This window comes from Saccopteryx leptura, chromosome 7 (assembly GCF_036850995.1).
Source record: "Saccopteryx leptura isolate mSacLep1 chromosome 7, mSacLep1_pri_phased_curated, whole genome shotgun sequence".
Classification (NCBI taxonomy): Eukaryota; Metazoa; Chordata; class Mammalia; order Chiroptera; family Emballonuridae; genus Saccopteryx; species Saccopteryx leptura.
This window is the reverse complement of record NC_089509.1, coordinates 47,953,396-47,966,924: the sequence shown is the minus strand read 5'-3', so window position 1 is coordinate 47,966,924 and position 13,529 is coordinate 47,953,396. Positions and strand designations below refer to the sequence as shown.

The 13,529-nt window shown below is 37.6% G+C and overlaps 1 protein-coding gene across 1 annotated transcript in view; it reads left to right on the top strand.

Annotated features, from left to right (window-relative positions):
• The window catches only part of KCNH7 (potassium voltage-gated channel subfamily H member 7), a 587,186-nt gene that overhangs the window by 504,180 nt on the left and 69,477 nt on the right, over positions 1-13,529 (top strand). The window contains exon 9 of the mRNA XM_066346115.1: positions 12,739-13,138. Within this exon, the coding sequence (XP_066202212.1) occupies positions 12,739-13,138 (400 nt within the window). The remainder of the gene's footprint in view (positions 1-12,738; positions 13,139-13,529) is intronic.

Sequence of the window (13,529 nt, the reverse complement as noted above, 5' to 3'; positions counted from 1 at the left end):
AAATATATATAATATATATTTATATATTATATTATATATATATACATACATAATTTAAAAATACACTGTTGCGCAGATGAACATTAAGAAAGCGTAAGGGGGCCCTGGCCACTTGGCTCAGTGGTAGAGCGTTGGCCTGGCGTACAGAAGTCCCGGGTTAGATTCCCGGCCAGGGCACACAGGAGAGGCGCCCATCTGCTTCTCCACCCCTCCCCCTCTCCTTCCTCTCTGTCTCTCTCTTCCCCTCCGCAGCCGAGACTCCATTGGAGCAAAGATGGCCCGGGCGCTGGGAAGGCTCCTTGGCCTCTGCCCCAGGTGCTAGAGAGTGGCTCTGGTAGCAACAGAGCGACGCCCCGGAGGGGCAGAGCATTGCCCCCTGGTGGGCAGAGCGTCCCCCCTGGTGGGCGTGCCGGGTGGATCCTGGTCGGGTGCATGTGGGAGTCCGTCTGTCTCTCCCCGTTTCCAGCTTCAGAAAAATACAAAAAAAAAAAAAAGAAAGAAAAAGAAAGTGTAAGGGATGTAAATTTGTGATTTCCACATTGGGTGGCTGCCCAGGCACCCACTTTAGCCCACCTTAGAGAAAACCCTGATTACTAGTGACATTTTAACAACTGCTTTGCCGAACTCAACAAAAAATTAGGTATCAGTTCTGGCAAACCGGTGCATACTGCCTGAATCCCACCACTACAGTTTCATCATATAAATATGAAAAAAAAAAAGAATGAGATTGTTGATACCAAATTAAATAACTAATCCTGACCCTGGCTGATTGGCTCTGTGGTAAAGTGTTGGACCAGCATGTGGATGTCTCAGGTTAGATTTCCGGCCAGGGCACATAGGAGAGGCAACTATCTATCTGCTTCTCCAGCCCTCCCTCTTTCTCTTCTCTCTCTCTCTCTCTCTCTCTCTTCCCTTCACACAGCCATGGCTCAATTGGTTGAGCACATTGCCAAGGCACTGAGGATGACTCTGTGGAGCCTCCTTCTCAGGCACTAAAAATAGCTCAATTGCAAATATGGTCTCAGATGGGCATAGCATTGGCCCTAGACAGGGATTGCCGGGTGGATCTTGGTCTGGGCACACTCAGGAACCAATCTCTCTACCTCACTTAGAAATAAATAAATAAATAAATAAATAAATAAATAAATAAATAAATAACCAGTCCTAAAATTATTAAGCTAGAGGTTACTCTGATGAGAGGTCATCTAATCCAATGTTCTGTAAATGGAGTTTCAAGGAGGTGCCTGAAAGAGTGTCAGAGACGAAGTTTGACAGAAAGGCTGGTTGGTAAGACTCAGAGCCGTCTACTTCCTCAATAAAAAGAATAATTCAATATTATCTGCTTTACCAAGTAGAGTTTCATGTAAGTTGTCTACAAATTTTACCAAGAATTAACTTAGTTCATCCTGCCATTCATAAAGAGTCATGACACTCCTCTCCTCAGATGAGTTTGTTCATTCTGTAAGCATCAGTTGAGACCTTCCTATGTACTCATGTGCTAAACATGGGTTTACAGAAAAGAGTGAGAGAAGGACTCCACTGTCTGGGAGCCTACAGTCTAGAATGAAGAACAGCAGATGAGCAGAATAAGTACTATGTGATAAACGCTTTAATAGTGCCATGGAAAAGGGGACATGTGAGCATGGAAAGGGGAGCCCCGATTACCGGTGGAAGTTTTCCAGGCAGAAAGGGTGGAAAGATCATGTTAGTTAGAGGGAAAGCCTATTAGAGGAGAGGCATGGAGTTAGAATGCATTGGTTCCTAGCCTTTCAGACTCAGTATAATAAATAGTTTATAATTCCTCTTTATTATTGTTAAATGAAAGTCATAAGTAATAGAACATTTTTACACACAAGTTTACAAATACAGTTTATAATTTCTGCCCTTAATATAAAGAAGTAAAAAAATGTTTAAAATAAAATAACTAATTAAATATATAAATGCTAGACACCCACCTTAGAGAAAACCAGTCTATATTAAATGATATAATGAAGTTATCAGAGGCTTGTACCTCATTATAATGAGGAAGTCCATATCTAAACAATAAATTTAATATTAAACTAAATATCTTCTTTATATTTTCATTTTAACATAAGGGTTGAATATGTGTATGTGCTAATATATGAATATATGTCTGTATATACAGGTGGATATGTATGTTTGCCTATATATGCATTTTAATACTTACACACACCTAGAAATACCATGACTGTGATAACTACAGATGTAAAATACAGCCATGCTGTATACTACACAGTACACAAAAACTACAAGACATGTTGTCATTGAAGATGTAATTTTCTGAGACATTGAACAATTCTTTTTTTTTTTTTTTGTATTTTTCTGAAGCTGGAAACGGGGAGAGACAGTCAGACAGACTCCTGCATGCGCCCAACTGGGATCCACCCGGCACGCCCACCAGAGGGTGATGCTCTGCCCCTCCAGGGCGTCGCTCTGTTGCGACCAGAGCCACTCAGCGCCTGGGGCAGAGGCCAAAGAGCCATCCCCAGCGCCCAGGCCATCTTTGCTCCAATGGAGCCTCGGCTGCTGGAGGGGAAGAGAGAGACAGAGAGGAAGGAGAGGGGGAGGGGTGGAGAAGCAGATGGGTGCTTCTCCTGTGTGCCCTGGCCGGGAATCGAACCCAGGACTTCTGCACGCCAGGCCGACGCTCTACCACTGAGCCAACCGGCCAGGGCCTGAACAATTCTTAATGAAAAGTCCAAACTAAACAAGTTAATCGTCTCTCAATTTATATAGTAGCTAAATATCTGGAAATTTTAATAAATATTAAAATGTGCAAAACTGAATTTATTTTTATATGTGAAACTTCGCTCCAGGTTCAGTAACTATAGATTTATTTTTAGCCTATACAAGTGACTGTGGGACATTCAAAAGTTATACCGAACACAACATTTTGTTGTTGTTGGAGACTGTTTTAGGCTTGTGTGTGTGTGTGTGAGAGAGAGAGAGAGAGAGAGAGAGAGAAAGTATGGGGGGGAGAGAAGAGGGACAGACAGGGACAGACAGGAAGGGAGAGAGGTGAGAAGCATTAATTCTTCGTTGCGGCACTTTAGTTGTTCATTGATTGCTTTTTCATATGTACCTTGACCCGGGGGGGCTCCAGCCATGCCAGTGACCCCATGCTCAAGCCAGTGACCTTGGGCTTTAAGCCCAGTGACCTTTGGACTCAAGCCAGTGATCATGGGGTTAAGTCTATGATCCCATGCTCAAGCTGACAACCCTGCACTCAATCTGGTGAGCCTGTGCTCAAGCCGAGGACCTCAGGGTTTTGAACCTGGGTCCTCAGCATCCCAGGTCAATGTTCTATCCACTGTGCCACTGCCTGGTTAGGCTGTTTTAGGCTTTATAGGACTTCTGCCTACCTCACTTTACTAAGATGTAAAGGAAAATTCAAGATGAAGGTGTCAAATGCTGTAAATACATAAAGTATGATGGAATTGAAAATAAGACATTGAGTATATCAGTTTTGTATTTGTTAATATTAATTGGAATGTATACTGGCCACAAGCCAAACTAAAGTGGCTTCTGAAATTAACAGGATGTAAGTAGGGCTCCTTCTTGCTAGAACGTTGCTATTAAAAGGGGGAAAAAAGGACAATATTAGAAGGCTACATGTGGTGAATGAATAGATGTTTGTTTGTTTGTTTGATTTTACCTCTTAAGATGTTTGTGAGCTGACAAGAAAGAGCAATGTGCTGCAGCACGACTTGGGTGGGTGGCTAATTTGGATGGGAAGATTAGGAAAGACCTCTGAGAGGACATGCCATTTAGTGGAGACTTGACCAGAAAACAAAAGCTTCATTAAACCACATGCAGAGCATTTCAAGCAAAAGAAAACATTAGTGAAAATGGCCCCATTGGGGAGCAGCCTTCGCATGTAAGATCAGAAAGAAGGCCAATGGCAGCGGGCTGAGCCACAATGAGAGGTGAAATGCTAAGATGTGAGGATACCGATCAGGAACCAAATCACGTGCAGCCTTGGAACCTGGTGTTTATTCTGGCTGCCATGGAAACTCCTGGGGTGGGAATGGCATGATCCAATGGCTATTTTGAAAGACCTCCTGGCTGATGTCTGCAGAAAATTTATTCTGGGTAGAAGCAGGGTAACCACTTTAGAAGTTTTGCTATAATGAAGGAGGGATAAACAACAATGGCTTGGGCTACATGGTGGCAATACAGGCAAAGAGAGGTAGATATATTTGGAATAAATTAGAGGACAGCTTGTTGATGGATAAAATATTGTTGGAGGAGGAAGAGAAAAAGACAAAATTTTCACTCACAGATTTTGATGTTTCTTCTTGTTTAAAATGTTTTGAGGGACTTAAGCAACTTTTACAGATTGTCACGCATTTATCCAATTGGGGAAAGTCTGAAGTTAAGAAGGTGCATTATATGGGAGAAATTCTCTTCAGGCCATGTGCAGTTTGAGTTGCCTATTAGTCACCCAGTACAGGTGACAGTCAGGCAAGTTGGACACCACATGAGCAGTTAGAGAGATAAGTGAATATAAGAACAACAGTCAAGGCCCTGGCCGGCTGGCTCAGTGGTAGAGCATCGGGCCTGGTGTGCAGGAGTCCCGGGTTCGATTCCCGGCCAGGGCACACAGGAGAAGCTCTCATCTGCTTCTCTACCCCATCCCCTCTCCTTCTTCTCTGTCTCTCTCTTCCCCTCCTGCAGCCAAGGTTCCATTGGAGCAAAGTTGGCCTGGGCGCTGAGGATGGCTCTATGGCCTCTGCCTCAGGTGCTAGAAGGGCTCTTGTTGCAACAGAGTGATGTCCCAGATGGGCAGAGCATCGCCCTCTGGTGGGTGTGCCGGGTGGATCCTGGTCGGGCGCATGCAGGAGTCTGTCTGACTACCTCCCCGTTTCCAACTTCAGAGAAAAAAAAAAAAAGAACAAGAGGCGAGATAATTAGATACAATCATGACAAAGGTTTGTTTGAATCAGAGTATCTATAGCAGGACCATACACCAGTGTCTATATGGGTCTTATAAAAGTTTGCAGATTCATATTGGATAGGTCTCAAGTAAAGCCTTTGAAATCTGCTTTTTTAAAGGTTGCTGGAGTAATCTTGCTGTTGTTATATGCAGCCTTGGACAAAGGCAAAACCCAGGAAAGATTTTGTGTGCACACAGAACACTTCTACAAAATAAATACATAAATAAACAAGTTAAAGGGATTTTCAACTATATATAAGAACAGGTGTGATTTCTTAATTGCTTAATTTTAACTGAATTATTAAAATGTTTCTCCACATCACAGTATCATGGATGATCTTAGAGAAAAGAATTTTGTCATCATCAATTAAACATTAAAGTCTTCCTTCCAATTTTCCTAGATTGTAAGCTACCATTATTTTTTAGTTTTATTTACATTCAACTCAGCAGAAGAAAAACTATTAGAATTTTGGATTAATATTATTTTATTAACAAAACAAATGTTAGCAATGCTAAGTATAACTTGGCACATATATTTTTACTAAAATAAATATATGAGCAGGATTGCTGATTTTTTCAAAATAATCATTAACGTTTTAGTTTAAGTAAATACAAATTACCTACTAATAGCTAGAGGATCTTCAATAATGTTTAAAAAAAACATGTTGTATTGGGGTGGTGAACACATAATACAGTATAAAAATGATGTATTATAGAGTTGCACTCCTGAACCTATGTAATTTTATTAACCATTGTCACTCCAATAACGTAAATAAAAAAGAAAAAAATGTAGAAAATAAATACTGCCAATAAGTGGGCCTGCCCATGTCATTAATGTCATCCAGACAGACCAAGGAAAAGTTTATTTCTTAATTTTTGCATCATCAAACATTGTACAATTCATAGCAAATTTCCCTCATATTATTGATGCAAAGGAACAATATTACTGGCTCACTCTCCAGAATGTCAACATTTCCTTATCTGCCTTGAATTTTCCCATAGTTTGCTTATCTGTGGCAAATGCTTTCAGAAATATTAACAGTTAAAAGCTAAGCATTCTGTTTAGTTAAATGCTTCATTAACCTCTTCCATTCATGAAAACTAACATTCTTTTGATTAATTACTTGCTTTGTTGGCCTTTTTCCTTTCATACTTAACAGTTATTCTTCATAAATCCTGAATGTAGGCAAGGCCTTTGAAATTTAAGTAAATACAGTGTTCTCTGAGCAAAAGTTATAGCAAAAACGAGGAGTTTCTGCTCACACTGGTTTGCTTCATTAGCCTGACAGATGAATCATGGAATGGATACAAAGAAAAACTTGGCAGGCATCTGTGTAGAAATTCTGATCATTTTGTCAGCATTTCTTCTGAACCTGAACTCTCCAATAGCTATCATTAGTTTGCTGGAAGTGAATTTTCAAAACATTAGGCATACTCATGTTCAAATTTAAATAACAAAGTACCTTTTGCAGACCTAATTGCAAATATATGTCTCTACATAAAATTACTGTGTCTCTCTTTTAGTTAGTTTTTGGGAGTTAAGAGGAAAGTTTCCACTGGCTTGTATTTGAGGATATTGGTCATGTCTCCAAAAATTTGTGGCGTAACAAGTGAGAGACCTAGAATTCCCAATGGAATAATTTTTTGAATAAGGAAATAAAAGAACATTCCATAGAAAATTTTTATTTTGCATTAAGTTGATCATTTAGTCCTCATTTACATGTGAGCTATTGACTACAATTTGTGAGAGACAACATAAGGTACAATTCTTGGGGTTACATACTTCTCTGAACAAATCAAATTTCCATTTTAAAAATATATCTACCATGATTGTCTATTTACTGTAACAATTGCATAGTTCTATTTAGAATCATTTGATGACCAGTTTTATGTTACTATAACTAAAGAAAAATTGAGTTCAAATTGCTGAAAAATAGAATGTTAACTATCAAACAAAATAAAAATAAAAGTATCTCAATAGTAATGCTTGTTCAATATTAAAGCATGTTTCCCAGGGAGGGTATAGATTCTTTTTATTTTTATTTTCTTATTTTTTTAGTGAGAGAGACAGACAGGGACAGACAGACAGAAAGGGGGAGAGATGAGAAGCATCAATACATAGTTGTGGCACTTTAGTTGTTCATTGATTGCCTTTTCATATGTACCTTGATGAGGGAGCGGCGGTGTTGCCACTGAGCCAGTGACCCCTTGCTCAAGCCAGCAACCTTGGACTCAAGCCAGCAACCTTGGGCTCAAGCCAGCAACCTTGGATATCAAACCAGTGATCTTTGGGCTCAAGTCTAGTGACTATGGGGTCACATCTATGATCCCACACTCAAGTTAGCGAACTCAGAGTTTCTAACCTGAGTCCTCAGCATCCCAGGCCTACGTTCTATCCACTGTGCCACCTCCTGGTCAGGCAGATTTATTTTTCTTGTTAAAAGCCACAATTAGTGGAGGAATTTGTGAGGTTTTGTATGAATAAAGAAAGAATAAGTTAGGTGTTCCCCTTAGTGTTTTTTACTGCTCAAAATGTAGCTTTTTGATTATATGAGTGAATGTGTCCTTAGAAACAATGAAACAGTGTGACTCAAGCTCAGTAACAAACTAGACACTAGTTTCAAAATTATTAAGTTTTATTGGTAATTCATTAAGTGGTATTTACAAGTGCCAGAGCTTAATGGTAATTGAAATAAAATGAAAATCAAACATAAGTGTACAATTATGAAATTTATTACTCACTGTTTTCATTTCCCCTTTTGTACCCAAATACTTCTTGACAAACAAGACAAAATAATGGATTAAGTATAAACTTTCAGTGACAATTCACTTTATCAATTATGTAGGTGAAGCCAAAGATCACATACTTATATTTCCTCGTTTTTGAAAGAATAATTCTATCTACTTATCATAGGCAAAGGTTTTAGAGAGGAAACCTCTAAAATAAATTATTTTAAAGATAAGAGTCTTGAAAATATTTACTAAATTAAAAAAATTATTTTTCAAAATTATTTTGAAAAATTCTTGAGCATAAAATTTTCTCTTACAGATGAGAACTGTAGCCACATTTATTCTTGAATAGATAGTTGATTAATACTGATAATCATCTATTCTATTTCAGACCTTGAAAATGAATTCCACTTACATTAAGAGGGAATATTGCCTGATCTATTGTTAAATGTCTAGTACAAAATTCACTTAATCTTCTTGAGTCTGGGTCTAGTATATAATATACTTTTAAGGGTTTAATTGTTTAGAATACATATTTTATTTTAGTTTTTCATTGATTTGGGTGGGGGAGGGAAGAAAGAAGCATCAAGTGGTTGTTTCAGTTAGTTGTCCCATTTAGTTGTGTATTCATTGATTGCCTCCTGGACATTCCCTGACCAGGGATTGGCCATGAAACCTACTACTTCATTGTGCCGGATGATGCTTTATCCACTGAGCCACCCAGCCAGAGCCAGAGCATACACTTTAAAAATAAAATCTATTTCAGAAATTCACACAAATTTATTTCTATCTAGGACTTTAATAAACTATGGATGTGGCTACATTTTTTAGCAAATAGAAATTAGGTTAAATTTATCAACCACTCAGAAATTTAAATAAGTGTTTCAAAGGGAAAGTCATTCTACATTAAAAAAAGTAATCTGAAAAGATATATTAAAATTAAAGTCTTAACTAGATTTCTTTTTTTTATTTTGGCCTTCAGAGAAAAAGAATCTCAAATATCATACAGCCACAACAAAGAAGTTGCATTCTGAGAGGGCGTGGGTACTGATGACATGGAGATTTGACTTCTTAGAGTTCATCATGTTCCCTTGGCTATACTTTCTGGGCAGGGTTAGAAAACTAAGCACCTTGCTTCAATCCACTGCAAAATGGCCCACTTTTTTCTTTATCTTATTTATTATCATGATGTCTTTGTATTTCATAAAAATACTCCTAGTGAGCTTGAACGCTTTTTGAATCTCTACCAAAAGTAACAATAAGCAAACAATATTTTTCTGATACCAGTAAAAAGTTTAAGAAATAACATTGAAGAGAAAGCTTATTAACTCTACTACTTTTGAAGTCATTGTATGTGGTTTAAGGGTAGTTTTATTTTTATTTTTAACAAGTGAAAAAACCCACAAAGATAGACTTTCATAATATGTCTGGATAGTACATGCTGTAAGATAATCACACATTCTGAAAACACTCTACTCAGTCACATTCTGATGTCAACACAGTTATATCATAAAACAGTTATTGGTCCCATTTTTCACTTGCAGATAATACAAAGATAACCCATTGAACTAAACAATGGGGACTATGGTCTCCAACAAATCAGCAAGAAGGGATTGATCATTCTTTAGTCTACTTTGAGAATTTGGTGCACTTCTTTCTGTTGTGCAACCTGAGACAAAACACCTTAATTTTTTTTTTTTTTCAGAGACAGAAAGAGTCAGAGAGAGGGATATGTAGGGACAGACAGACAGGAACGGAGAGAGATAAGAAGCATCAATCATCAGTTTTTCATTGCAACACCTTAGCTGTTCTCTGATTGCTTTCTCATATGTGCCTTGACCATGGGCCTTCAGCAGATCCGAGTAACCCCTTGCTCGAGCCAGCGACCCTGGGCTCAAGCTGGTGAGCTTTTGCTCAAACCAGATGAGCCTGTGCTCAAGCTGGTGACCTCAGGGTCTCAAACCTACGTCCTCTGCATCCCAGTCCGACGTTCTATCCACTGCGCCACTGCTTGGTCAGGCAAAACACCTTAAATTTTTAAAGAGATATTTAAACAAGAAGAAGATGAAAGGAGTTATTGAAATTCTGTTTTATCTACAAGATGTGCTGTACACAACTGTAGTTAAAATGCCCAGTAGAGTTAACTTATCTTGATAACAATAGATGTAGAGTCAAGCTATTTGTAACATTGTCAAATTAACAGGTAGTTATACTTGGGTACCTGGCTTTGACTTTTGAAGTCAATATTCACTTATGAAACTGGATTGAAACTCATTAGGTACCATATATCTTAAACTTCCTTTTATCCAGAAAAGACGTCCCTGTGTTATTATATAAGAAATACTTATTTATCCACTTAGAGAACTTATTGTCCTCTAGGTTTTATCTCATTTTAATATAATTCCAGAAGAAACATCAGAAGTTTCTTTGGGGAAAGGCATAAAGGCAGTGAGGAGCATGCAGCAGATTTGATTTCTTTTTTTTTTTCATAACATTTTTTACTCTACCGCCTTTGCAGCCAGAAGAGTCATTCGTACTTATTATCACAATATGATCTAAAAACAGCTTATTTATTTTGAATAAATAAATTTCATTCAGCAAATACTTACACAATTTTCATTATATTTAATTTATTTTAGGGTTCAGAGAGAAATTTTCTTTCAAGGACAAGACGTTTTGAATAATAATCCTCAGATATTTCTAATTTCTCAATACAAGGAAATGGACAACTGGGATAGGATAAAAAATAGACATGCAAACTTAAGCTGTGAAGTATAGAAATGGTGACACATTGAAGCAGGGTGATCCTGTTCTCAGAGGCTGAGCAGTCAGTGTGCATCAGGATGAAGTTCTTGTCTTTAAAATCCCTGCCTTTTCTTATGGAAGCTGCAAGGCCAATATTGAAAAATCTCCATTTGAGATTCCATATATCTAAGCAATGCATTTGAAAGTGTCAGCTTTATCAGCCCATTTTCTTACTGAATACTGACAAAAACAAGAGGTATGAGATGTTCAAATAAAAACATGAAGAGCCACCATTTATTGGGCATTATCTACAACCCTGTAAGGTAGGCATTATTGTGCCCATTTACATGGAAAATCGATGCTAGAGAGTAAATAAGTAACTTGTCCGAGGTGACACACTGGCACAGAAGCAGAATTCAAGCATAAGTTCATTCCACAGTGCTAGCACATAATTGCTAGGTGAAAGCACTGGTACTATCAATAGTAGAAAGTTGACTTTTCTCCCAGGGAACTACCTAATACTAACTTAAACTCTTCATTTATTCATTGTGAAGAGACCTACTTTTAAATTTCTGAAGGACCAAAAACTTTTCTTTATTGCACCATGAAAAATAAGAACCCAGCACTGAAAACAAGGAAGTCTCCCCTTTCCACACATTCCAAAATGAGCTAAGACTGAAGTTCAATTGTGGTAAGCACATCTCAACTGTATAAGATCCTCCCAGCTCTAGAGTGTTTCAGTACCAACTGAATTAAAGAATTCAGGGGAAACTGAGGAATCTTTCCTTTCTTTGTTATCACTATGACTCAAGAGGCAAACATGCAACCCTTATTTAGTATTTTAGTGAAAATGTTTTTCTTGATATTTAGTGCTTTTTTCCTACCAAGTCAAAGTGAATAGATATAATGTGATAGTTATGTCATGAGCTATTTCTTTAATTAAAATATGCATTCTTAACTCAATTGGATGTACTTTGCAAAATAAACACCAACAAATGAACAGATAAAATGACTCAATAATTGATTGGTAAATACCATGTAGCTATGGAATAATTATATGCCCTGTGAAATATGTAGTACTTATAGTTGACATTATTTAGGAAACCTAAGAAATGAACTTGTAATTTGTACTTATCAGATTTCAAGTCCAAACAACCAGTTAAGTAACCTGTTATTATACAGCAATGTCCTATCATTACATACCTGGTCAATAATAATCATGTCATTAGTTACATATAGTGTATCACAAAGCAAAATACATAATCTCATTGAGAGAGCAAGAAACAATTTATCAATTTAACACATTTAGGAAGAAAGAATGTATTTAAATATAGTCTAATTCATGCATGCCATCAGCCAATGAGCTTCCTTCCCAGTTATTCGCTTGATTGGCTCCTTCATTCTTTTTAAGCAGATCTTTCTCAAATCTCAAGTCAGCTCCTCAGCAAAGCCTGCCTTCCTTCCTTCTTTTCCTTCTTTCTTTCTCTTTCTTTCTTCCCTTTTTCTTTCTTCCTTTCCTCCCTTCCTTCCTTCCTTCCTTCCTTTCTTCCTTTTTTTCTTTTTTAAATGTTTATTTTATTGATATTTAGACAGAGGAAGGGAGAGAGAGGGAAAGACAGGAACGTCCATCTTCTCCTGTACGTGTCCCGACCAGGGACAGACCGGCAACCTCTGTGCCTCAAGAGGACTCTCCAACCTAGTTATCCTGCCAGGGCAAGACCTTCAATTCTTGAACTGCTCCACATTCCAACCCATGCCCCCAAACATCTTTTATCTCTGTTTTATTATCTTCATGGCATTTCTTATCTCTAAAATGATACTATTATTTGTTTATTTTAAAAATATTTATCTTCCTAATAGCGAACTTATTTCCTTTAATTAGAGAAGATATTTTGTCAATCCAATAAATAACCACCTCTATTACAACAGTGACCATGTATGTTTTTCAACTCTTTAATTTTGGTGTGTAGCACTTGTCAGACATACTAATAACACACTAGAATGTGTATTGGGGAATGAATGATTTACCTGTGATGTGCAAGGCACTTGGTTAGAGCCTAAAACAAGAGAGCCAGATTTTTTGTCCCATAGGTCTTGCATGTCAAGACACTGAATTAACCTAATACACATATTCAGAGTATTTTCCAAAATGGATCAAATTTTAAAAAAAAAACTTAATTCAAATATACAATTATCCACAATGTTACCATATTGTTTTCACCTGTTTGTGCCTACTTAGCTTCATAGGAACATACGTTGAATTGTTGACCAACTGTTTCTCTGACAGTGCACATTTACTTCCACAGACAACAACATTAATTGGTCTTTTGAAGACAGCTCGACTTCTTCGTCTTGTGCGAGTGGCTCGGAAACTTGATCGGTACTCAGAATATGGCGCTGCTGTTCTAATGCTCTTAATGTGCATATTTGCCCTGATTGCTCACTGGCTGGCTTGCATTTGGTATGCGATTGGGAATGTAGAAAGGCCCTACCTGACTGACAAAATCGGATGGTTGGATTCCTTAGGACAACAAATCGGAAAACGTTACAATGACAGTGACTCAAGTTCTGGCCCATCCATTAAAGACAAATACGTCACAGCACTGTATTTTACCTTCAGCAGTTTAACCAGTGTAGGCTTCGGGAATGTGTCACCTAACACCAATTCGGAAAAAATCTTTTCAATTTGTGTCATGTTGATTGGCTGTAAGTAGATTTTGCTTTTGTTACCTATTAAGATAAAATAATATCACAAAATTGAGATCTCTAGAACATTTAGAGTAAGACAAAGAGAAAAATATAGAAAATTGTAGAGGTAATGGGATTACATTTTTGGGTATCATAGTCTATCAGATATGACGCTCTCTCTGAACGGGAGATGACAAAGGATTTCAGGAACACAGAAAAGCGTGAGCATAAAACTGCAGGGATATGGGTCTTGGGATTCAGGAATTGAGACTGCTATTTATTTTTACTGCTTTATAAACTATTTGTAATTGATTACCCATAGTTGTTTTCTTTGTATTTCCAGCTGAGGCCAAACTAAATTGGGAAAGATTAGCTTAAATTATATTACTAGATATACTAGATAGATAGA